The following is a 26,521-nucleotide window of genomic DNA, read 5'->3' as shown; positions in this document are numbered from 1 at the left end:
CCATATTTTAAAGACTATACCTTATAAAAGATCTAAAAGATTTTCATTTTCATGTAGTATTTAGTTTACATTTTTGAATAATGCTTTTACTCTTTCCATCTAATCACTTTTATTCAAGTGATAATGGGTATTTAACACTTATAGATAAGGGTATGGGATTAAGAGATGCAAACTACTATGTATAAAATAGATAAGCAACAAAGATATATTGTACAGCACAGGGAAATATAACCATTTTTAAAAACTTTAAATGGAGTATATCTATAAAAATATTAAATCACTATGTTGTACACCTGAAACTAATATAATACTGTAAATCAACTACACTTCAATAAAAAATTTTTAATAAAAATAAATAGAATATAATTAACTTTATAAGTATATTTAACAAAATCGTAAGTTTTATATAGGAATTTCTATCTTAAACTGATTACTGATAAGAAACTAAAATAAATAACATTTCTATTTTTACTGTGTATTTAAAAATTGTTTTTCTATTTGAAACACACCAACCATTTGATTTTACTGATTTTTTAGAAATTCTTAACACTTAAAAAATAAAGTACCAGTATCAATTCCTAGATCCTATTATTTTTTAAATAAGTACCAAAATACTAGTGCTGACATTTTGCCCTGGTAGTGCCGTGACCACCAACACTTCATGTTTTTCCTTCTTTCTAGAATATTCTTTTCTTCTTTAATAGCTAACGACTCACCCTGTTATTAAAAACAACTCCAGCACCACCCGCTTTGGTGGCCCTCCGACCTCACCTCTGAGAGAGACACCCCTCCCGCCCCAGAGCAGCAGTGCGGCTCCCTCTCCGGACGCCCTCTGCCCCACACCCGAGCGGCCTGCCTCCAAACACCCCACACGCATCACACCTCTTACTGTCACCTCTCCAAGTCAGGACCACGGCTGACTGCAGACACCCGCGACCAGGGCCCTGCCCCACATCAGGTGCTCTGAGAAGGTCTAGAGAATTCATGACTTCTCCCCAATAAATAAGTTGCTTCCTCTCTGGTTGGTAAAAGCAGATTTCCAGAAAACGTGTTCATGGCCCCTCTTGCCACCCACCCCCACAAACCCCTCTTCTGAACGACTCTGAGCACTGTGACCTCCAAATCCAAACCATTTCCTTTCACGTGCTGTTTTGCTCTGAGTTAACCAAAAGCACCAAATGAGGCGAGGCGAGGCCAGGCATGCCGGCGGAGCAGATGAAAGCACCCCGTCCCACCTCTGTCTTCAGGGCCCATTCTGTGAATTCTCTGCTATATGCAGATGTGTCCCTCACCCTTTCCAAGCACCCCAGCCCGATCCAACAGCACCCTTGCTTTACTCACCGGCCTGCTCGCTAAACTCCACTAGAGGCCTGACGTGGGAGAGGTTAGGGGCGGCCGCAACGAGGCTAGGAGTCTGCTCTCCACTCCGCTGACTGGGCTCAGACACTAGCTGGTGAACTCTCTGGGCAATGCCCTCACCTGCCATCTGCATCCCTGAAGTGCTGCATGGCAAAAATGTAAAAAACCAGATCCATGTACAGCTAAGCAACGTGGGTTTTCCCACTGGTCTCTATAAAGAACAGCTTTATTACGACATCCACCCAGCATCCCCAGGCAGTGAACTAGGTACCAGCTGCCCATCTCCACCTGCTCCTGTCTCCCCCACAACGTGGCTGGCCTACTCCGCCTCCCTCTCAGGTATTTCTGGTCTTCCGTTCTACCTGTGGGAACACAAGGTGTCTAGCTAGTGTCACTTTCTACTTGTCTTGTTATATGTCACGCTGCCTCCCTGTTCAGGCTGTGAACCCCGTGATGACAAAGGCGCACCCTGTGTCTTATACATGTGTGATTCCCCACAGCATGAAAAATCTCATTTTTGATGCATTAGTTGTCACCCTGGACAATAAACCTCCTACTCTGCTTGGTGTGCACTGTGAACAGTTACAGAGCTTTGAAAAGAGTAAGAGGAGAAAAGGAGAAAGTCCAGAAACAGCAGGGCTGAAGGCAGGGGCCGTCACACAGTGGAACGCCAGTGCTACAATGCCTGTTTAATCGAAACCTTGTAATAAAAGTTTAAATACATAATTTTTCTTTTTTTTTCTTTTTTCTTTTTTTTATCAAAAGACCATCCCCTGCATCCCCGGCCTGCTGGGGTGGAGGAGGGGCAGTGGGGTCTGGCTACCTCCAGGGGTGGAGACACGGCAAGTCCAGCTCCAGTCGGCTTCATCTTCCTCAGAAGATGCTCTGTGAGTGAGTCCGGTCTCGGGGAGGGAGCCCCCCATGCCGCCGTCCACGGAGGCAGGAGTCTGCCCAGCATCCCGGCCGGAGGAGAGAGCTCCCTGCACCTCAGAAGACAAGGAAGAGCAGGGCCTCATGCCGGGGAAGCACGATGTTCTCCACGGTGCGGTCCATGGCGCGCACCTGCTCGGGGGAGGCAGTCAGGAAGGCCAGCGGCCCAATGCGCTGCTCTGCACATGAGTGGCACAGGTACCCACCCTTGTTTTCCTTCCTGTTGCTCTGCAGGGCGGGATGAGAAAAAGGGAGCAGGGGGAACAATTGAAGGGCAAGCGTTTCCCACCAAGAAGTGTGAACCAACCACCACCAGCACTGCCATCATGACTGATGCTTTCAGGGCCTCTGTGGCCCTGAGGCCGTACCTCCCCCAGCACAAGTGCCCAGGGTGGACTCTGCTCTATCAAATCCCCCAGAACGTATCAAGGCAAGGGATGAAGAGCCAAGAAAAACCTAACTGGGCCCCCAGGTAAATTGTCCTCACCTGAGTGTCCACACAAGCCCACCTCCCAGACTGTGGTCACCCAGCCTGGCCCCACTGGATCCAGCGTCTGTGACACTGAGGCCCACCAGACACCTCTGGGCCTTCCTCGTGGAAGGACTGGACGAGCTTCCCCTTCACCTCCCTCACCCACAACCCAGATGGGCACAAAGACGACTGAACTAAATCCTACGGAGAGCAGAGGTCGTGGCCGAGACACGTACATAGGTGATGGGTAGCTTCCGCATGGTGAGCACGGTGTCCATGGGGATGGCGTTGCTGCACTGCCCCACGCAGCAGCGGACCACGCCTGTCTTCAAAACATTACTTGTCAGCTCTGCTTGCAAGAAATACTCCTGGGAAGGAAAGAGTGAGGACAAGAGTCACAGCAATGCCTCTGCCACTTCCTACTTGGACACCCCAACAGCTGAGGGCTGTCAACACTCTGTAGACCTTGCACAAGTCCCGGAATGAGAAGAGCACTGACCCCTGCATCTTCCCTCCGTTTCTCTACCTTCCTCCTGCCTGTAACACCGTCTCCAAGAGAACACTCACAGCTGGACCCAGTCTAGCTGGATTCTTGCTAAAATGGCCAGTTTAAAAAGGAAAGGTTTAATGGACAAATGTGAAACTGTTGGCTATAATGATATTTCAGGATTATTTCTGGATTTTATCTTAGGCTGACCTGTGCCTGAATCATTAAGGATGACTTGTATATTCTCTTTACAGCCCAGATGAGCTTAAAAGACCTGCCCACATCAGTCCTGCCCACTACCATCTTGCAAGTCTTTGGCTGTCCTAGGGGGCAAACACTCAACCTCTCTAAACCCCCGTTTCTCCATCTGTAAAATGCACAGAAGCCAGCACCCACTTCACCCGGCTGTTGTGAGGAAGACACACAACACCGAGAGCTAAGTGCTCAGCGACTGCACACAATGGGCACCCAGATCAAATGCCAGACGGGAAATGCCATGAGAACAGGGACCAGGGTCTGGTCTGCTGCTGCCCCACAGGAGGCTAACAAGGTTCTGGCATACCAGTAAGACTGCAAATACTTGCTGACAAAGTAATTATGATTTCATTTTTTTTTGGATTACAACTGGCTATTTATCCAATTTTTGCAAAATCCGTGTCCAAAGTTCTGATTTATATGGTTTTTCTCTCTTTCAGGATCTGGCTACCTGCTTTAGGAAAGAACAGAAAATAAATAAACACTAGTGTTCCCAATCTAACGGTGGGAAATCCTTTCTAAAATAAAATTAGAGATTTTCTTGGAGTCCCCTTTGCCCATCTGTCATCACAGTCCCTCCCTAGGGGAAAGCAGCATCATGAATCTGGCATGAATCCTTTCCAATCCATTCTAAACTGGCTTTACACTTAACGTATATTTCTAAGAACATAAGGTGTCATCTTATAGGTATTTATTTACGTAAGTGTTATACTGTTAGTTTGCTTCTCATCTAGCACATTTCTTTTTGTTTTTTTTGGTTTGTTTTTGTTTTTGCGGTATGTGGGCCTCTCACTGTTGTGGCCTCTCCCGTTGCGGAGCACAGGCTCTGGACGCGCAGGCTCAGCGGCCATGGCTCACGGGCCCAGCCGCTCCGCGGCATGTGGGATCTTCCTGGCCGGGGCACGAACCCGTGTCCCCTGCATCGGCAGGCAGACTCTCAACCACTGCACCACCAGGGAAGCCCTAGTACATTTCTTTTAAGTGCTGTACAGGATTCAATCATCTCACTCTCCCACATTTTATTAAGACAGTCCCTCTGTGTGGAGACTGATGTTACCGTTGTTATTTCCAACAACGCAGCAATGAACATCCTTGTACATGATTTCCCGCCCACACATGCATGAGGTCCTCCAGGGCTTTCTACCTTTTCTGACCCCGATCCACGCCAAGAAATCCACTCAGCACTACAATTCTACCTACACACACATAAATGTATGAAAGACTGAAATCAGTTTCACAAAATAGTATGTAACCTCACATGCTGTGGACTGATTCCTCCTTTAGACTTTACTCCACTTCCCTTTTTTTTTTTTAAAGATCATCATAACCCACTAACTAGGTTCCTAAGTCGTTAATAAATTGCAATCTACAGTTGGAAAAACACTGCTGCAGAGCAGTGGTTTTCAAACATTTTGGTCTCGGGACTCCTTTACACTAATAAACATTAAAGGCTCCAAAGAGGTATTGCTTCCATGAGTTAGAGCTACTAATGTTTACCTGATTAGAAATTTAAACTTTTGTTTTTTGGTTGTGCCGGGTCTTAGTTGCAGCTCATGGGCTCCTTGGTTGATGCATGCGAACTCTTAGTTGCGGCATGCATGTAGGATCTAGCTCCCTGACCAGGGATCGAACCCAGGCCCCCTGCATTGGGAGCCTGGAGTCTTAACCACTGTACCACCAGGGAAGTCCCAAACGTTTTAAAATGTTTATTAATTCATTTAAAACATAACATAATAAACCTATCATATGTTAACCTGTATATTTTTATGAAAAACAACTGTATTAAAAAAAACCTTAACAAGGGACTTCCCCAGCAGTCCAGTGGTTAACACTCTGCCTTTCAATGCAGGGGGCGCGGGTTCAATCCCTGGTTGGGGAACTAAGATCCCACATGCCGTGCAGTGTGGCCAAAAAAGAAAAAAAACAAAGGGTACCATGAAAACAAACCAGCTCAATAAAAGTAAATAAACAGACTGGACAGCTAATATGTCAATTAGGCGTTGTGTTCTACTGCCTGTAACACTTAAATAATGGCTCAAATAATTGCAGGGTTTTTATTAAAAAAAAAAAACAACTTTAACGAGAAGAGTAGCATTGCTATACATTTTTGCAAATCTCTTTCATGTCCGGCTTAAAAGAAGGCAACTGGGCTCCCATCTCTGCCTCTGGGTTCAATCTGTGGTGACGACATGCCATGTGGCCTCTGGAAAACTCCACTGTACACTTGTGAGAGCACTGAGGGAAAAGGGCAAGTAACTACCCAGTATTATGAGAAGAGCACGGAGTACACGTACAGTGTGTATTGTGAAAGGTTCCCAGAAGGTTCCTCTGACCACACTTTGAGAACCAGTGCCCACCCCCGACCATCCTGGCCAGAATCTGAAAGGACAGACTTCTTCATTCTCACCCATCAGACAATTTTAGGTTGCATTTCCCTGACCATCAAGGAGGCTGCATAAATATAAATTTTTTAACAGATTCCCTGGCCCCTGGGGCTTCCTTTGCCCATTTACCCACTAGGTTGCCTGTGTCTCAGGAATGTGCAGTTCTTTATGACTGTGTGGGTCCTCTTCCACAATCACATAAGCTCAAGGAGGGCAGAGTTATGCTTGGCTCATGCCCACGACCTCAGCACTGTGCCCAGTACAGTGCTGAGTACAGCTGCGCTTAGTAAGCACATGCAGGACGGATGGGGGAAGTGTCCCCTCCACTCCGTGACGGGCCTTTTAACTTCATGCAAAGCAGCGGCCGGCACGGTGAAGGGCACAGGCCCTGCAGACTCACCTCAGTTCACAGCCCAGTCTACCCACTTTGGGGTATTGCACCTTTGGGCAGGTGATTCTACTCGGTGCCTCAGTTTTCTTATCAGTAAAACTGGCAAAACGACAACTGCATCACGAAAGATGGTTTTTTTTAAGGGTTAACTATATGTTAGCTGTTACTTTATCACACTGAAGCTTTACATCTCGATGCAATCAGATTTACCTGTTTTATGATTTACTATTATATGTCCTGCTTATTATTAATCTCCTCCTAAATGCCAGGCCTCCCTCGGCCCCTGCCCCTGGAGGTCAACGTCTCAAAGACAAGTAGCCATCTCTGAGGACCCTGACGCTTCTCCCATCGACTGTAATACAGTTATCTCATCAGCTCATCACAACCCTTCTCTAACCGTCTCCTCTGAGGTGCGGTGATCGCCGTTTTGCCAGTATTACAGACTAGGAAACAGAGGTACAGAGCAATGAGTAACTTGCCAAGGTCTCAGAGCGCCCACGTGGAGGACCCAGTCTGACCCGGATCTGTAGAATTGGGCCCGCAAAGCCTCTCAACAGGAGGGGATGCTGCTGTCCCTCATCCCACAAATGCGCACTGAGTGCTGACTCTGTGCAGGACCTGTTCTAAGGAGAGACCCGTGAGGGCTGGGTTCAGAATCCAAGATGCTGAGGCTGAGAAGCGTCTTTGAGCAACCAGCATAACTCCACGTCATTTAATAATTCAATAATGTAATGATCCCCTCGCTTCCTCAAAACTTAAAGAAACAAAAGGTGTTTACCTAGATTTTCTAAGGGGGTCAGAGAAAAAGGAGTCTGCCTGCCCTACTTTTGGTTACAGGGGAGACCAGGATGGCTCATCACCTTACAGGTGATAAGGTAGCAGGAAACAAGGGCTCCCTTTTGTTCTAAATCCTCACCAGGCACGACTTGCTTTCACCTTCTCCAGTGACTACCCTCCTCTCCCCCTCCAGAACCTCCAAGATCCCCCATGAGCTGAGGGTAGACTTAGCCACTTCTGAAACAGGATGCCCCCAAATTGGTTCATATTGCAGCTGCGATAAAGAAAAAGCAGAAGTCCTCACGCAAGGTCCTTCAGACTTAGAAACATCTAGTCACGCAAATGGGCAATATTTCCGGGGCTTCCTCAGAGCCCCCAACCCTGTGGGCCAAGAGATGTTTCCCAGCCCAGCCTCAGTAAGGGGGAAGTATTTCTCTAGAGTCTGTGTTCTTTTTTCCATGGAGAAAATTCATTTTCCCCATAAAATATATGCAGTGACCAACTGATAAGCTTCCAGTTAGTTTTAAAAAGCCTATTAGACTCTAATACATAACTTGTGGGACTCTAAGGTATAAAATCCATGTGATGAATTTAGCAATACCTAGAAAAATGACATATCCATTTACCCTTGACCCAGAAATTTAGATTATAGAAATGTATCCCCAAGAAACACTGGCAAAAACAGAACATGACTTGTGCATAAGATTATGCATTGTGGCATTAGTTTTAAAACCAAAAGATTGGAAAGAACCCAATACCCATCAGTGAGGAGCTACATAAATCATGATAAATGGACACGGTGAATACTACTCAGCTGTAAAAAGGAGAAAGAGCTTTAGAAACTGATAAAGAGCCAGCATCAAAAAATCTAGAAACAATAAATGCTGGAGAGGGTGTGGAGAAAAGGGAACCCTCCTGCACTGTTGGTGGGAATGTAAATTGATACAGCCACTATGGAGAACAGTATGCAGCTCCTTTAAAAAACTAAAAACAGGGCTTCCCTGGTGGCACAGTGGTTGAGAGTCCGCCTGCTGATGCAGGGGACACAGGTTCATGCCCCGTTCTGGGAGGGTCCCACATGCCGCGGAGCGGCTGGGCCCATGGGCCATTGCCGCTGAGCCTGCGCGTCCGGAGCCTGTGCTCCGCAACGGGAGAGGCCACAGCAGTGAGAGGCCCGCGTAGCGCAAAAAAAAAAAAAACAAAAAAAAACTAAAAACAGAACTACCATATGACCCAGCAATCCTAGTACTGGGTATATAGCCCTGAGAAAACCATAATTCAAAAAGATAACATGTACCACAATGTTCATTGCAGCACTATTTACAATAGCCAGGACATGGAAACAACCTAAATGTCCATCGACAGATGAATGGATAAAGAAGATGTGGCATGTATATACAATGGAATATTACTCAGCCGTAAAAAGGAACGAAAATGGGTTATTTGTAGTGAGGTGGATGGACCAAGAGTCTGTCATACAGAGTGAAGTAAGTCAGAAAGAGAAAAACAAATACCGTATGCTAACACATATATATGGAATCTAGAAAAATGGTACTGATTAACCTAGTGGTAGGGCAGGAATAAAGATGCAGACGTTGAGAACAGATTGAGGACCCAGGGGGGAAGGGGAAGCTGGGATGCAGTCAGCGAGTAGCACTGACATACATACACTACCAAATGTAAAATGGATGGCTGGTGTGAAGCTGCTGCACAGCTCATGGAGATCAGCTTGGTGCTTTGTGATGACCTAGAGGGGTGGGATAAGCGGGTGGGAGGGAGACGCAAGAGGGAGGGGATATGGGGATATGTGTGTGCATATAGCTGATTCACTTTGTTATACAGCAGAAACTAACACAACATTGTGAAGCAATTATACCCCAGTAAAGATTTATTAAAAAATGTATTTAAAAAAAAGGAACTGATAAAGAGTGATTTCCATGTCTATTTCTCAGTGACAAAGTGAGGTACAGGATATTACAGAATGCTACTTTCTGTGAAAAAGGAGAACAGAAGAATATATATACACATATCTGCCAATATTTGCAAAAAGAAATACTGAAGGATAAATCAAAAACTAATTTTTAAAAACTAGCTATCGGGACTTCCCTGGTTGGCACAGTGGTTAAGAATCCACCTGCCAATGCAGGGGACACGGCTTCAATCCCTGGTCTGGGAAGATCCCACATGCCACAGGGCAACTAAGCCCGTGTGCCACAACTACTGAGCCTGTGCCCTAGGGCCCGCATGCTGCAACTACTGAAGCCCATGTGCTCTAGGGCCCACATGCCACAACTACTGAGTCCGCGTGCTGCAACCACTGAAGCCTGCGCGCCTAGAGCCCTTGCTCCACAACAAGAGACGCCACTGCGATGAGAAGCCTGCGCACCACAATGAATAGCAGCCCCCGCTTGCCGCAACTAGAGAAAGCCCGTGCACAGCAACGAAGACCCAACGCAGCCAAAAATTTAAAAATAAATAAAAACTAGCTATCAACAATGGAGGGAGAGAAAGTCTGCAGGAGACAGGGAGGGAATGAGACTTCTCGGGGATACATGTGTTACAAAGTTTTCACTTTGAAAACGTAAATTTTATACATTCAAAAAAGATAATCAAACAGGAAAGCAATTCTTTCAGGAAGTGTAGACAAAGAAACATATCTGCCTACAATTAAACTGGTGATCATACCACACAAAGAGAGACTCATCTCAGGCACCTTCAGAACATGCTCTTCTGACTGCACATCCTCAGTGGAATGTGGGGAAACAGAGCTGGTAGGAAATCTTAAATTCCATACAGTATTCTGCCAACAGTAATACTGGTATTACATTAAAACTTTTATACACAGAATAGCGTAAATAAGTAAGTAATAAATACTGTTCGGAACCAAGATTTTCAGTGTAAGAGAAAATATTAAAGCATTTAAAAGAAGTAAAAATCCTTAAAGGTTAAATCTGATTGGGCTGGAAAACCACAAGTGATGAGGTTTATAAATGCAATTGGCCACCGGCTCCGACAGTGCGGACACAGAGCAGCCTCACGAAAGGGGAGCAGAAGGACAGCAGGTGAAGAAAAGGTTTTCACTGTCTGTGGTGCACACTCGGCAAAAAACTCTGAGGAAAAGTGAGAAAGTGCTTGTGGTCACAGCTGGGGCGGTGGCTACTCCCGGGGGTGGGGGTGGGGTGGGGGTGCTGGCTGTGAGGCCACCAGGAAGGCAGTGGGGACAGCTGGCAGACCCACTCTCCTGACCTGGGTGGACGCCCACCTCACCCCTAGTTGCACCCGCCCGTGTGTTTTATACATTTGTGTCACGTTTAACAACAAGAAGTTTAAATTAAAAATTGCGATTGGAATTATCAGTATGATAATAATCAGAACTGTTGATTTTTCTTTTCAAAAATACGGATTTCCTAGCCCTGTCTACTAAAAAGGTAAACAGTCTGAGCATCACTAAGAGGGAGAGAATCTGAAATCACTGCCTCCTGATGGGATGCAACACAAAGCAAAGCCCCCTGCCCACCCCACCCCCCATGGAGGATTCTGGCCAGAACAGTTAGACCCAAATCCAGTCATGCCCCTGCAGTGACTTCCAGTGATGGGGAGCCCAGGGCGGGGGACAGCAGAACAAACCCAGAACGGCAGACGTTCTGGGGGACAACCAACTCGGTTTCCACAAAAAGACAGGAGCGTCAGAAAGGACGCAGGGGGTCCTGGGCTGCTCTAAATTAAGAAGCTTAAAAGACCTTATAACCAAACATGCGTTTGGGTCCTAATTTGAACAAATCAACTGTAAAAGACATTTCTGAGATAATCATAAAAGTATGACTGCAGAATGGGTAGTAGAGCCCATAAGGAATCACCATAAATTTTATAAGATATAAAATGGGACCGTGGTTACGAGAGAAAGGTCCAGGGCGTTTTAGAGATGTGGACTCCAAATATACACATGGGTGATTTGTACACGGAAATTCGATATATCATTTTCTCAACTTTAAAACATCTCAAAATTTTCCTTATGTAGCCCATGTTGTGAAGTATCACTGCTCTACAAGACCTCCATTAAAAGTCACAGATGAGGGCTTCCCTGGTGGCACAGTGGTTGAGAGTCCGCCTGCCGATGCAAGGGACACGGCTTCGTGGCCGGGTCCGGGAAGATCCCACATGCCGCGGAGCAGCTGGGCCTGTGAGGCATGGCCGCTGAGCCTGTGCGTCCAGAGCCTGTGCTCCACAGTGGGAGGGGCCGCAACAGTGGAAGGCCCACATACCGCAAAAAAAAAAACCAAAAAGTCACGGATGTGACAATCTGCTTTTGTTACAGATCTAACCACTACCATAACACAGGTTCTACAAGAAAACCATACTACAGGTTCTAAAAAAAATTACTTATGATCAAAGTTTATGCAAAAACTCACACAGTAGGTACAGATTATTTGTACATAAAAATTATTCTCCTACTTCACTCCCTAGGGCACTGGTTTTAGAGGTTAAAAAAAGCCATGCTTATCTCTACACTAGGAGTCAGCAAACTGCAACCAGGGGCCAAATCCAGACCAGCATCTGCTGCTGTCAATAAAGTTTTATTGGGACGTGGCCCACCGTTTGTTAACAGATGGCCCACAGCTCTCTTTGCTGTGGTGGCAGAGTTGAGAAGACGCAGCAGAAACTGCAGGCCTGCAAAGCCTCAGATATTTACCGTCTGGCCCTTGACAGAAAGAGATGGCAGCACTCTGCTCTAAGTCAGCTCTGGAAACCCCACTGGGTGACCCAGGTGCCACCAAGGGTGCAGCCAAAGAAAAAGGCTTACAGTTCTAAGCGCTGACACATTAGCTGTTACACACAGTGAGGCCCAGGCAAAGCAAAGCTGCTGGGGAAGCATGCAGCTGACTTCAAATTCCAGAAACATTCTTATGGCCAAACAGGCCTGTCTTAGAGAGGCATGGAAGACAAGTGCCAGAGAGGGTTCAGAGAAAAGTGCAGTAAAAATGCAAGGTCATCAGTCTCACACAGGAAGCTTTTGCTGCCACGACAGGTCATACAGCATATTCATCTGCAATTGCTCCCTTTAAGCGCTGACACACTCTTCCTCAAGAATGTGAAGAGAAATGCTATTTGCTAACTTGTTTACCATCTATCTCTTGTCCTAGAGCTCAGGCTCTGTGAGGGGAGGAATTTCTCCAGCCCACTATCACACCCCAGGGCCTAGACACGCACTTGGAACACATCAGACACTCAACAGATATTCGATTATGAGCATCAGGGTTCTGTGTTACCACCACTTACCAACTCTGAGACTGTGGACACCACTTACTAGAAAGGACCACTGCCCCCCATCTCCCCCAGCCCAGGCCCCAAGCCGTGAGCAGCAAAGCTGAGATTCCGCGGCTCCCAGTGTTCTCACCTCTGAGAGAACACGCACTACAGCACTTGGACTAAATCCTCCTACTGTACAAAACCTCACACGTTTGGGAGACGGCTAAGGAAAAAAGAGTATTTATAGGGACTTCCCTGGCGATCTGGTGGTTAAGACTTCCAATGCAGGGTTCAATCCCTCGTCAGGGAACTAAGATCCTGCAAGCCATGCAGCACAGCCAAAAGGAAGAAAAAAAAAAAGAATATTTACAGTCTCTTTTACATGTAAGTTTTATGTTTCAGGCTTAAGAATCTTTGCTTCAGGGAAAGACAGACGAAGTAGTAACCATTAGCTCAAATTTCTGTTCTAGTTTCAACCCAACAGCGTTGAAAAAACTGAACAGCTTATCCTCTAGACCCTGAAAGGCAGAAAAGACGTGGAAATGAGGGGGTGGGGGAGGGGGCTGGTCTGTGAGGGGTAAAGAGGGAGGGCTGACACTTTCCTGCTTCTCACCAGTGACAAGGACAGGTGCCTGAACACGCGCTCTCCCTGGCAGGACACATTCTGTCCAAGTCTGGAGTCCACCAGTCCAAAAGGGACCAGGGAGAAGAAGGAGGGCGTGCAGACCCAGAGGACGTTCCTGCTGTTCTTCCCGAAGAGTGCTGAGCGCTAACGGAGCAGGGAGAACTCACCAAAGACGTGAGCGCAGTTAGTGTTTTAAAAAGAACTTTTAAAACTGACTCAGGAAAGAACGTAGAAAAGAACCCAGGTTTTTGTTTCTGTGGTTAGGAAGGACCCTCCCCCACTGGCAATCGGCCTCCAAGCACCCAAGAAAGAGAAGCCCCTCTCTTCTGATGCAGACCCCCAACCAAAAGCCTCGAAGGCCCCGGGTTGGCTGATCCCTTATTCAAACCGGTAAAATCCGGACGTTGTTAAATTAACTCGTGCTGTCCTCTTACCCCAGCCAAAGTCAAGATGTTCTCCAGTGACCTGGTCATGATGAGACGCTTCCTGGCGCGAGTTACTGCTACATACAGTAAATTCCACTCGTCCTCAGAAAATGACTCTGAAGAAAGCAAAGGGGAAAAAAATATCAACACAGAAGCCTGCTTACAGAAATTTATATTCTTATCTAAACGTTTACTATTCGGGTCTTCCCTGGTGGCGCAGTGGTTAAGAATCTGCCTGCCAATGCAGGGGACACGGGTTTGATCCCTGGTCCGGGAAGATCCCACATGCCGTGGAGCAACTAAGCCCATGCGCCACACCTACTGGACCTGAGCTCAAGAGCCTGAAAGCCATAACTACTGAAGCCCATGCACCACAACTACTGAGCCTGTGCTCGAGAGCCCACAAGCCACAATTACTGAACCCATGCACAACTACTGAAGTCCATGCATCCTAGAGCCCACACCACAACTACTGAGCCCACATGCCTCAACTACTGAAGCCCATGTGCTCTAGGACTCACATGCCGCAACTACTGAGCCCACGTGCTGCAACTACTGAAGCCCACACGCCCTAGAGCCTGTGCCGCAATTACTGAGCCCACGTGCTGCAACTACTGAAGCCTGTGCGCCTAGAGCCCGTGCTCCGCAACAAGAGAAGCCACTGCAATGAGAAGCCCATGCACAACAAAGAGCAGCCCCTGCTCACCGCAACTAGAGAAAGCCCATGTGCAAAGCGCGCGTGCAGCAACGAAGACCCAACACAGCCAAAAAAAAAAGTTTACTACTCCCCATCGCCCCAAAAAACCCTCAGGATTTGCTGGCTTTATAAGCAAAATTTTCCTACAAACACCAACTCCGAAAAGAAACAAAACTCTAACAGACTAGGGGCACAGAACACCCACATTTTGACTCCATGACTAACAGAGAGCTTTTGTTTGTCTGTTTGTGGGAAAACTTCAAATGGTTTTATTATAAGACTTAAAACCAAAACAACAACACTGGGCTTCCCTGGTGGCGCAAGTGGTTGAAAGTCCGCCTGCCAATGCAGGGGACACGGGTTCATGCCCTGGTCCGGGAAGATCGCACATGCCGCGGAGCGGCTGGGCCCGTGAGCCATGGCCGCTGAGCCTGCGCGTCCGGAGCCTGTGCTCCGCAACGGGAGAGGCCACAACAGTGAGAGGCCCACGTACCACAAAAAAAAAAACAAAAAAAAAAAACAGCACTGATGCTTAGATGCTTAGAGTTTAACAGGTAGCCTTGAGTATAAACTGATACAAAAGCAGACAAATGATAGAGTGCTTACACTAATCCCTTGTATGATTTTTGGGCCTCTTTAACAAAAAGGAGAATTAATTAAAGAAAAACACCTTGGCGAGCAGGTAAACTGTTTTAGAGCTTCTGTCTGATGGGGAAAAACCCACAGCTGAAGAGCCGGTGCAGGTTAAACAGGATGCAATAAACACAGCTGCCCTCCGAGCAGCCCTGAGGGAGGTGGACCCTGGAGGCTCAGTTTTTCTAAACACACAGTCTAAAAACAACAAATTTAGGAGCAGGAGGATTTTCTTGTTCTAGAAGGATCCTTCCAAGGAGCCACACCGTGCAAGAAAAAGCAAGGCAGCCCTGCAGTGAGGCGTCAGCGGTCTCCTTACCGACTCTGAAGTGGGGCAGCTGAGCGAGGTTGTGCCTAGCACAAGGCACTTTCACGAAATCATCTAGGACATGCACAGTGTCAAACTCCAGGCCTTTGGCCTTGTGCACAGTGCCCAAGATGTACTCTGGAACAGAAACACAGCGGACGGGCAGATGAGGGGGTGACTGGGAAAGAAAGGAAAGAGGTGAAAAGCTTACACTTCCCACCACTCCCAAAATGCTAATTACGTTTTCTTGCCTGGGTGCGGCTCTGCAGAAAAAGGGGGAAAGAGGAAACCTCAGTCAGAATAAAAAAGGGAGAGACAAAAAAAAGACGAGGGGAAAGTAGAAATTCGTTGCAGGTGTTGCGAACACGGCCGAGTTCCAGTCCAGAGCTCATGGCGGCTGCCCACCGCCTGCTTCCTACGCACGAGGGGACAGAGGCCCAGAAGAGGCTGGGGGTTTGCCAAGGGTCAGCCGGTAGCAGAGATGGGACTCAGGAGCCCCTTCTACGGGCTGGAAGTAGAACAGAAATAAAGGGGCCACAGGAGAACAGCAGCCTTGTTCCACTGACACAGCCGCCCCTAGTCACCCATGATGTCCACGCTGGCAAGAGGCACCAGAGGCGGGCTGCCCCCGCCCCCAGGGGGAAGTGAAGAGCCCCCGTGTCCCTCACCTGCAAAGTCCAAGTCCTCTATGTGGCATCTCTCTATCCTTTCCACCAGCTCTGGAATCCGGATGTTGTACTTCTCCACGACCGCAATCTTGGCTTCCAGCTCCTTGTCCTCGGCCGCAGTCACATACCGCTTGAAGCCACTGAAGCCCTCTCTGTGCACCCACCTTCTGATGAACCTGTCTTTAATGACGAGGTTTCCTAGAGGGAACAGGCGTAGGGGTCAAGGTGACACAGGCTGCACTGACGTGCACTCCTCACTGAGCACATGATAAACGAATGGTCTCAGAGCTGGAGACCCAGGTCCAGGCTCGACGGCATCACTAACCTGCCGTGGGTGCCTGGGCAAGTCAGCGCAGTGACCTGTGCCATAGCCCCTCCAGCTCCAAACTCAAGGTCAAGAGCCCTGCTGACATCCTTGTCTGCTTCTCAGGGATTCGAAATTGTGCAGTAATGAAAAAACGAAAGCGCTACAGAAAATTAGAAAGGATCACATGGGGCCCATGCAGAAGTCTCGGTGTGTGAGGTCACCCGGGCAGACAGAAAGATGGTGGGGAAGACGGCCTAGGGGCCAGCGTGACAGAGAAACTTAGACTCCTGAGAAAAGGGTCTGGAAAGAGCCATCGGTGCCTCTGAAAACAGGAGGTCTCTGGCATCCCACCGCTGATGAGAAGAAGCCACACTGGCTCCTCCAGAGCAAACGGGAACTGACTCAGAACCTGCCCGCCCTCCTCCACCCCGCCACTGTGTGCCTGCGTCCACCCCACGCAGCAAGGAGGACACTCACGTCTCTTCCGTTCTTCCTCCGGCTGAAGAAGCGTCCAAATATCAATGATTCTGTCCAATCCAAATGATTTAATCCCCTGAAAAAGTTTTTCGGTGGGAATTTTTTGGTGTTTTGTTGTTTTTAATTTTGTTTTATTTTTGTTACTGTTGTTAACAGGACAAAGTAAAGCAAATGTAGAGATGGGATTTTGAAATGAGACGCTTTTTTTGGAAACAGATCTCAAATTGCACCCAAAGCATAAAGACATCGAGTGGGAACCTTCATTACGCACAAAAGCAGAGGTTACAATGCAGCCTGCAAACTCGGGATGACCCAGTGCTAAGCTCTGGCTGCTCCCTCAGACTTCTCCTACGTTTAAAAAAAAAGGCAAGAACTAGCTGCATGTTGCTTTCATGTCAAAGAAGGCAATTTAAATCATCTACCTTCCACGAATATAAAACAGCTGCAGCAAAGAAGACAGATGAGACCTGAATACTGAGTGTGGAGCACAAACACTCGCCGCTGTTCCTTCTGAGGAAAGAACTAGACTGTTTACAGGTACTGGATCTGTTAAAAGGTCAGCTCCTGGAGGAGAGGGCCTGACCCTCCCAGTTCAGCCCACCTCTACTGGGAAGCGTGTACTGAGCGCTGACTGGGGCCCAGGACAAAGGCTCCACACTCCAAGGGTTTAGATCATTTGGGGAAGGGACACATAAAACATTAACATCAAACTGAGACCAAAATAAGACAGTACAGATTATAACGTAACCAGAAGTGATCAAGCGGGATGACACATGTGGGAGTGAGACAGGGGAGAGGACAAGCTCACATCCTGCCTGGCATGGAAGATGCTCCAACAGTACCATTTCCTTACAATAACAAAGATGGCTAAACTATGCTACATCCACTGAGAAAGTATTGTAAAGTCACTCAAATAGCAACATGGGAGAAAATATGCTCGTGGGTGGAGTAAAAAACACATACTCTTTTTTGTACACTCTAAATGCAATTGTGTAAAAATACACAACTATAAGGCCAAAGACATAAATAATTAGCAAAAATGAGAATTTTTACATAAAACACTGAGATTAAGGGTGATTTTTTTCCTTTTAATTTCCAAAACTTCTGTAACTTGGTTACATAATCTTTATAAATTAAAAAAAGGAGCATCAGAAATTTTTTATTTTGATTCACTTACTGTATGTACTGAGGGTCTACACATAGTAGGCCCTAGAAAATATTTTTTTCATACATGAACGGGTGAATGTCTCTTAGACATAAAACTCTTGCTTCCAAGAGTTAAAAACGCCGTACACGTGTCACTCAACCCTCCTAGCTTCCCTGTGAAACAGGCAGTGTCGCTGTCCCAGAGACAGAGGGGCTGAGTCGCCTGCCACAAGCCACACACAGTTAGTGAAGAAGCAGAGCTAGAACCAGTGTCCACTCTGCATCTGGAGCCCCGGGCACCTCCCAGCTGTGCCCTCACCTCGCTTGTCTTACACGACTGATCATCACACCTCAGGACACTCACAGGCAGCTGGCAGCCCCGCATGCACACAGGTTAGAAGGGCATTCTTTTTTTTTTTTTTTAATATCGGAGGAAAAGGTCCACAGTCCTTGCTGGGCCAGACTTTACAGGACTTGCTGGACCAGAATGGCCAGGGGGAAGGACTTCACAGCGCAGGCTCGGGAACAGTCACAAACCCAAATGCCTGTGTGCAGAGTAAGCCTGGACATGTGGGCCGTTTTCAATGGCTCTGTGTGTCGGCAATGTTTCCGGGCGAGAGCAGAGAACAGAAACGCACTCCTACCCCTATCAGGTGGATCCGGGCAGGCACTTCTCCTTCCGTCACCCGGACGGCCTCATCAAACACGTTGGCGTTGGTCCGGGACAGCAGGGCCACCTGCCCCTTCGTGTCACCTCGAATGCCACCTTTTGGGAGAGAGCACAAACTCTAGGGCAAATCCAGATAAAGAGGGAAGCTAATCTGTGTAACAAATACGTGTAACTGAAAGCCTTACTCTGATGGTTGCCTCCAACCAAAGTCTTTTTTCTTACTCGCTTGCAGACATCCAAGATTGTAGCTCCCACATAGGCAATTTCCACACCAAACCTAAAACTCTGTGGGAGAACAACACAATGAAAGGAGTTAACACCTCCTGAAGAACGTGAGCACATTGCTACCACCGCCAAGGCCTGGCCTCGCCAAACCCCACTGAGCATCTCTGACTTGCCCGACCTGGAATGGGTACTTGGAAATTCCCTACTGTAAACTGACTTACACAGAACAGGAGCTTGGCAAGCAAAGAATCACCATTCTAAGTTTTCAGAATAGCATTTTCTATCTTGAAACCTGAGAGTTACCTGCTTTTCTTTATCTCTTGCCCCCAAATCCAAACCTTGACAATCTTCAACCATGTTTTCTACAGTCGTTTTCTTACCACTGCTCCCAGCGCAGCTCAGAGACCCCTACCTCATGCCTCCCCAACTTGGCCTCTTTCCCTCTGCCACTTGAATCTTTCCCTCATGTGTTCATCAAGCCCCGTGCCTCGCCACAAAAAGGACGAGCACTCTACGAAGAAAAGGTGACGTGTGGACTTTCAGGACTCCTGCAGCCTGGACAGCCTTAAGCCCCTTCGTTCCCCGAGACCAGCAGCAAACTTTTCTTTTAAGCAAATCTACCATTCTTTCCAAACTGCCTCTAACAAAGAAGCGTATATTATACAGAAAATTAAGGGAGGAAGGGGGTCTCTCCCTGCCCCCTGAGGCTCCCTCAACATCGATTCAAACCCTACATAACCGGCCACGGGACTAATCACCATTTCCTGAGCGTTCCCTGCCCTCCCCCTGCCGTGCTGCATGGCAGTAACTTCAAAACGCAGCCCAACACACTAATCCCTTGACCACTGTAGCTGGAAAGACACCATTCTTGCCCAAACTTGTGGTATTTATTGCCTTTTTCCATTCACTTATAACTTAAGGTAATGAAGTATTATGTACTTTGGTGAATATCAATAACAACAGCCTAAGGAAAGCAAGACTTTCAACAAACAGTACTTTGTTGCTATAGAACTATTCTAAGTGAGCCATAACTCAAATTATAAAGATCCACGAGTCCATACTGACACAAATAAATAAATGAATAAATAAATGGAAGAGAAGACACAAAATCTCCTTTGCAGAAGAATTCCGAATAATCTATGTAGACACTCCAACTCTTGTTCCCGAGTGAGCACTGAGGGCAGTGACTTCCTTCCAAGGCACACAGTGTGGAGGGGTGGCGGGGGGAGTCACTTCACGGTGAAGGCAACTGCCAAGCACCACTTCAGCCAGGGGACCAAGACAACATCATCAGTTATAAATCATGTTGATGGGGGACTTCCCTGGTGGCGCAGTGGGTAAGACTACACACTCCCAAGGCAGGGGGCCCAGGTTCGATCCCTGGTTGGGGAACTAGATCCCACATGCATGCCCCAACTGAGAGTTCACATGCCACAACTAAGGAGCCCGCCTGCCGTAACTAAGACCCAGTGCAACCAAATAAATAAATAAATATTTTTCAAATAAATAAATAATAAACCATGTTGACAGTACGGGCCCCCAATACCTTGTAATGAAAATGGCAATTTTTCTTCCAAGGCCTTCCTCCCAAAACATCAGTGCAACCACCAGACAAACACCAACAGAGGGGTATCCGACAGAACACCTAACCAGTCCTCTTCAAGGTCCAAAAAAAAGACAAGCGTGAGAAACCACAGAGCACAGCCAATAGGAGCCTAAGAAGACTTGACAACTGAATGCAGATAGGGTCACCTGAATAAGATCCTGGAATAGAAAAAGGACATTTGGTAAAAAACCAAGGAAATCTGAATAAATGATGGACTTTAGTTTATAATAATGTATCCACGGTAGTTCATTAACTGTAGCAAATGTACCACACGAATATAAGACGTGAATAATAAAGGAAACTGAATGTAGGATGTGTAAGAACTTTCCATACTATCTTCTCAACTCTTCTATATATCTGAAACTAAAAAACGTCTATTAAAAAAAATTCCTCTGGGTTGACGCCACCCTAAGTCACTACAGCAAACAAGGGAAACTCCAGGAAATAAGGTCACTGAGTGGGCTACAGGGCCTCCTAGAAAAGAACAGAACACAGTTTAGATGACGCTGGCACTTTCGCTGGCAGTCTCACATCCTCTTACTAGAAGTGAAGTTCTTAAAAGCAGTGGTTTTCACACCTTTTAGTCTCAGGACTCCTCATACTTTAAAAAAATTAGTGAGCACCCAAAGATGCTTATCATTTACGTGAGTTGTACCTACCTACAATTACCACATTAGCAACTTTAGTGCATTTCAATATAACAATAACCCCATTACATGATAACATACAGAACATATTTTTAAAACGGTATTTTTCAGGACTTCCCTGGTGGCACAGTGGTTCAGAATCCACCTGTCAATGCAGGGGACACGGGTTCGAGCCCTGGTCCGGGAAGATCCACATGCCATGGAGCAACTAAGCCCATGCGCCACAACTACTGAGCCTGCACTCTAGAGCCTGAGAGCCACAACTACTGAGCCCACGGCGGTGCCCTAGAGCCCACACGCCACAACTACTGAGCCCTCATGCTGCAACTACTGAAGCCCGCATGCCTAGAGCCCGTGCTCCACAACAAGAGAAGCCACCGCAATGAGAAGCCTGCACACCGCAACAAAGAGTAGCCCCCACTCACCGCAACTAGAGAAAGCCCGCGCGCAGCAACAAGACCCGACGCAGCCAAAAAATAAAAAAAAAATTTTTAAATGGTATTTTCCAAAACATAAGTTAGAGAGAAGAGTGGCACTGTTTTTACATTTTTGCAAATGTTTTTAGTGCCCAGCTTAAGACAGCCGAATCTCAGAGCTGTCTGCATCCAGCCTGGTGTGACAGCCTCACAAAGATGAGTGCTGAAAAGGGGAGGAACATGTAACAGCTTTTCCAGATAATCAAGGCCCCAGGAGTTGCCATGCTCATGCTGGAAACAACGTTTCCAAAATCTGGATTTCACTTGAAAGCAAGTTTATCTTCGGCAATACATATGTCAGCTGTTTTCCTTAAAGTCACAGCTCATAGCATGCGTTTTTGAGAAAATGCCAAATCCCCAAGTCTGAATAACCAGAATTGGTCTGTCAGCTGCTTGTTCAAGCACAAACGAAAGAAGCAGCGGTGGAGCTCACAACACAATCACAAAAGTGCTCCTGGTCAGACAGCAGCACACTGCAGGGGCAGAAGGACTTCATCCTACTTCCCATTTCATCACACAGACTGTGAGAGAGACGGACTCAAGGGTCTACAGTAATGAAATTAATCATTTTTCCTGTGCCATCAAGGATGTTCTTAGTAGGGACTTCCCTGGTGGTCCAGTGGGTAAGACTCTGCGCCCCCAATGCAGGGGGCCCAGGTTCGATCCCTGGTCAGGGAACTAGATCCCATATGCATGCCACAACTAAGAGTTTGCATGCCGCAACCAGAAGATCCTGTGTGCTACAATGAAGATAATAAATAAATATAAATATTAAAAAAAATGGTACTCTTAAAAACAAAATATGTTCTTAGTGAACTGCCTACTTTCTTTTTTGACTCAGTGCCTTGCAGTGAAGAATAAGGCAACTGCTAGGACCGGCTGGTGCCAAAGCCGAGATTCTCAGCCACAGTCTCACCACTGACTTTGCATTATCAGTGCAAATGTCAACATAGTGCAAGAGGCAGATAACTATTATGAAAACAGTTTTGACTTTGCAGACCCCCTGAGAACCACGGAGAGCCACTGCTTAGAGGCACGGATTTGCTACACACAGTGAGCCTCATGAAAAGCCTTACACGGGGCCTGGCATGTAGTCAACACTGGAGAACCAGGGTGGGGAGCCACAAGGCTTGCGTGTATATACGCGTCTGGGGACTGGGAAGAAAAGACAGCGCTTACCTGTGTGAGATAGAAGACGTGCGTGTGAGGGACTGTGAACAGAGCGTTGACTGCACCTCGGAAGGTATAGATCTGTTGGTGTGGGTCCCCCACGAAGATTTTCCCACATGGCTGAGACAGAACTATGTTCATGATCGCTGCGACCAAGAAGATGGAAAGTAAGGGCTCTGAAGCGACACCAACCCACGGAGCAAAAAGAAACCAAACTTAAGACAGAAAAGGATGAAAACGCTTGCACACTGGACAACAGTTATCTTTCCCTCCAGCATAGGTGCACTCAGTCCAAAGAAATGATTTTATAACAAACAAAAGAAACAGCTTCTAACCCTATGAATGCAGATTATTTTTACTCCTGAACAAATTATTGAGTATAAGAAACCACATAGGCAAATATAAAATGAGGCAAGTTATCTTCTCTGATATTATAATTTAAGGCCCCAAAATGACCAAGTCACACTATTTTCTATCAGCCACTGGAAAAATACACAACACAAATTGTTCACTCTAAATTGACTACCTTTTCCCCCTCCACATGAGTCTCAACCCAATCATGTGGTGACCTAGGCTCAGCCAATATTTTAAGAATAATGCAAGCAAAACATTTAGAGAAAATTAAGTCTCCTTTGGGTGAGGGGTGGGGGTGGAGAGACAAGTGCTGAAATCCACAGTCAGACAGCAAAGGGTTTCTGAATGACTAAGCGTCACGCGCTCCTCCTCATGACAGACAAGAATCATCGACTTATGCACACACGTGTCCTCTTACACATTCACAACACTGTTGCTATGTGTTTGGGACTACTGGTGTCCTGAATGGTTTATCACCTGGGGTACAGTCCTGGGCCTCGTCCACAAAGATGGCGTCAAAAGAGGCCAGCAGAGGCTTGCTGAGCTGCCAGAGTTTCAAGTAGCCTACAAGAAGGGGCAGAAGAGTCAGAAATCGGAATGAGGCGGGTCCACGGCGGGGCTCAGGACTGGGCGCGTGCGTACCGTCGTGCGTCATATGGTAAGCCTCCTCCTTGCACTCGCCCAGCTTCCGCATGTTGTCCCAAAGTCGGCTCGCTTCGAGGACACCGTTCTAGAAAGCAAGTGACACGGTGATGTGAAGGTCATGACCCTGAAATCAGGAGTTCACGTCCATGTGCAGGGGTCAAAGCAAAGGCCCCAGCTCACGGTGAACGGCAGCCACCCCCTGGCCTCCCCCGGCTCCACGAGGGCCTCATGTCAACGTCAGGCGCCCAGATGGGCAAAAGCCAGGGGCTGGACCACACCCAGAGGTAGAGCATCGCTCAGGGAGCACAGCATCTGATGAACCAAGAAAGGCTGGATGATTCCTCTAGATTTATGACCGACAGTTAATTCATAAAAAGTGTGGTCAATGACTGAAAAGACTTGATAAAAATTAGAAAAGAGAATCACATCTTTAGACCCTGGACCAGCAGACCCCACGACGAGCTCTTATAAACCCTGGGCAGGAGCCCCATCTGTGAAATGGAGGACCAGGCTGAGGACTAAGCAAGATGAGTGCTCTTCACAGAAAACCCTGTATACTTTGCAGCCAGCACAACTGGCCTAGGGTCTCCCCTCCACCTCTACCTCCTGCCAGCAGCTCTAAAGACATCAAAGACCAGTACAAGCTGGCACCGTGTTGAGCCCTTGTTCCTCCCGAGCCCTAACTCCAAAGGGACTGAGACACTCACCAGCTTCTCGCTCTGCTCGACCATGACTCTCTGTCCCTGGCTGTTCTTACACCAGATGGGCACGTGGTCAATCGTCAGCTCGTCGTCAGCCGAGGCAAAGAAGTTTTCCAGAGTCTTACATACTAGCTTGGCCCTTATGAAGCCACCCTTCCCTTCAGCGAGGACAGAGTTGACCATGAAGGGGGTTAACTTGAAGAGATTCAACTTCTTCTTCAATTGGTACCTGCAATGCACGTCCCAAAGGCACCGGGTTGGCTTTTGTGGCAACTCGCGATTTAGTGTCTCCCCCAGGTCTGCCCCCTTCTCTCCAATGACACCACCAGGTCACTGGAAGTGGCACATACAGGTGACAAAAAAAAGCCTGAGGAGCTGAGTGAGGTCCTCGTAGGATTGGAAAGGGCTCCGTTACGCTTTCCAGAATTCACATCTAATAACCCAGGAGACGAAGTGGCTCACAGCAGATACCACTGTTCCAAGGTGTGGACCAGACTCCAGGAGGCCCCAGGGGGGGACCCTCGAAGCTCCCTGAAGCTTTCTCGTCCAAGGGGACATGGCTCAGAGGCCCTGGGTGCCTGGAACAAGTGCCCCTCAGCCCCGTCTTCTCCCCTCCAGCTTCTGAGGAAAGCCTGAATGGGTCAACCAGACTGGTGATGCCCTGAACTTTAGGCAAGTCACTCTGACCTTCTGTGCCTCAGTTCGAGACATGAAAATGCCTCCCTCAGTGAGACAGTGTTAAGCTTCCCTCAGTAGCAATATATCTCTATGGGGTGAAGTAAAAATTACTCAATCTATGGCCATATTCCCTGCCTGTAAGTGAAGATAAAGCACTAAGTTTTCTCCGAGTCACTGTGGTGTACTGACTGCAACGTGAGAGCAGTAACTGGACGTAATGGCAACAGTGGCACCATGATGCTCACTTGCGCCCGATGTGCCCGTAGGCCATGGAGTGGAAGGTCTTGCAGATGACATTGCTGGGGAAGACGAGCTCGGCCTGCTTGGCGATGCTCTTGTTGAAGGTCACGTACAGAAACCTGCTCTCAGACCACTTCTCAGCATACTTGACCAGGGTGGAGGTCTTCCCAGTACCTGAGGAAGCCAAGAGCAAGGGAGGTGACCCTCTGACCAGGAATAACGGTTCCCACAGACGCTATAATCGGGTCCCACCCATGCCTATCTCCCCGCTTGTCTGGGACCAGACAGTGGCAAGTTCTCCAGTACTGATGAAAACTAAAAACAGTGCTGTGAAGGGAGCAGCAGACTCAAGACAGAGCCACCTGGGTTGAGGTAGCAGACCCTGCAGCTCTAAAGGGGCCACTTCAGTCTGCTCCTCAGCCTGTGTGGGTAACACTGACCTCATAGGGTGTGCAGGATAATTACCCAGGTACCCAGCAGAGGAACTCATAAACGGTAGCTATGCTGGCCTAGGCACCATTCATGCTTCGACAGCAGGAGCATGAAAATGAGATTCAAGGATCCTTCCAACCTGTTCTGAACTATCCTATCTGCCCCTCCTCCCCGCCTTTCATTCAGTTATTCAGTTAGTCAACTGTCACCCACTGAACAAGTATTTCCTGAGCACCTACTGCACATTCAGCCCTACACTAGGCATGTCACAAACACAAAGCAAGCTTCCTGCATTACAATCTAGTTGGGAATAAAACACCAACACAGTTGGAACAATTGGAACAAAAAAAAAGAGAATAATGATAACACACTAGAGTGAAAAAGAATATGGATCTGGAAACAAAAAAGAAAATCTCGCCTATGAAAGAAGAAAAATAGCACCTCCTTTCCTACCTACCAGGGCTGTTTGAAGATCAACAGATCAATGACATAGTGTGGAGGTGTTTACAGAAGGTGTGTGTTGGCTATTCTTCCTATGTAATCAGGCACCAAACAGTTAATACAGATTAGTCACAGTGAGAGTTCAGAATCACGGAGGGTTCAAAGGGCTGAGGAAGCTTCCACCAAGAAGACACAGAAGTGACGGGGGTCAACGTCAGATGGCAGAGAGATAGAGGAAGTAGGGGACGGGGAGGGTAGGCGAAAAGGCACGTTTCTGGAGAGAAATAGATCCAGCTTTGAATTCTACCTCCACCACGTATTTGCTCATTTAATCTGGACCACATCATTTTAATTTCCCTGAGCTTTAAAACCTCATACATAAAATGAACCAGAAACTCCCTGGCCATCCACACTTCCACCGCAGAGGGCATGGGTTCAATCCCTGGGGAATTAGGATCCTGCATGCCACGCAGTGCAGCCAAAAAATAAATAAATAAACCAACCTCACAGAATGTTAGGATTAGCACAGGGCAGACATTTGATAAAGTGGCTGTTGTTTTTAGTAGGATATTTAGGCAGAAAAGAAGCGGGAAGGCATTCCAGGTAGAGAAAATAGTATGAGCAAAGGTTCAAAGAGCAACCAAGTACT

The 26,521-nt window shown here is 47.3% G+C and overlaps 1 protein-coding gene across 8 annotated transcripts in view; it reads right to left on the bottom strand.

The window, feature by feature from the left end:
• Nucleotides 1–645: 645 nt before the first annotated feature.
• The window catches only part of FBH1 (F-box DNA helicase 1), a 46,522-nt gene continuing 20,646 nt past the window's right edge, over nt 646–26,521 (bottom strand). For 2 of the 8 annotated variants that reach the window (XM_060159801.1, XM_060159785.1), the window contains exons 9-20: nt 25,005–25,173; nt 24,088–24,310; nt 23,213–23,465; nt 22,391–22,557; nt 18,443–18,542; nt 18,232–18,353; nt 16,442–16,517; nt 15,658–15,855; nt 15,002–15,127; nt 13,362–13,468; nt 2,998–3,129; nt 646–2,517 (exon numbers count right to left, since the gene is read on the bottom strand). In XM_060159801.1, the coding sequence (XP_060015784.1) occupies nt 2,347–2,517; nt 2,998–3,129; nt 13,362–13,468; nt 15,002–15,127; nt 15,658–15,855; nt 16,442–16,517; nt 18,232–18,353; nt 18,443–18,542; nt 22,391–22,557; nt 23,213–23,465; nt 24,088–24,310; nt 25,005–25,173 (1,844 nt within the window). In that variant the 3' untranslated portion in view covers nt 646–2,346. Of the gene's footprint in view, nt 2,518–2,997; nt 3,130–13,361; nt 13,469–15,001; nt 15,168–15,657; nt 15,856–15,982; nt 16,125–16,441; nt 16,518–18,231; nt 18,354–18,442; nt 18,543–20,028; nt 20,247–22,390; nt 22,558–23,212; nt 23,466–24,087; nt 24,311–25,004; nt 25,174–26,521 lie in introns of those variants that run through there. The other 6 variants (XM_060159810.1, XM_060159819.1, XM_060159793.1 and 3 more) reach the window with 6 other exon arrangements.

Source organism: Lagenorhynchus albirostris, chromosome 1 (assembly GCF_949774975.1).
Source record: "Lagenorhynchus albirostris chromosome 1, mLagAlb1.1, whole genome shotgun sequence".
In the NCBI taxonomy this organism is placed as follows: domain Eukaryota; kingdom Metazoa; phylum Chordata; class Mammalia; order Artiodactyla; family Delphinidae; genus Lagenorhynchus; species Lagenorhynchus albirostris.
Note: the sequence above shows the minus strand (reverse complement) of the source record. Positions and strands in the feature narration are given on the sequence as shown.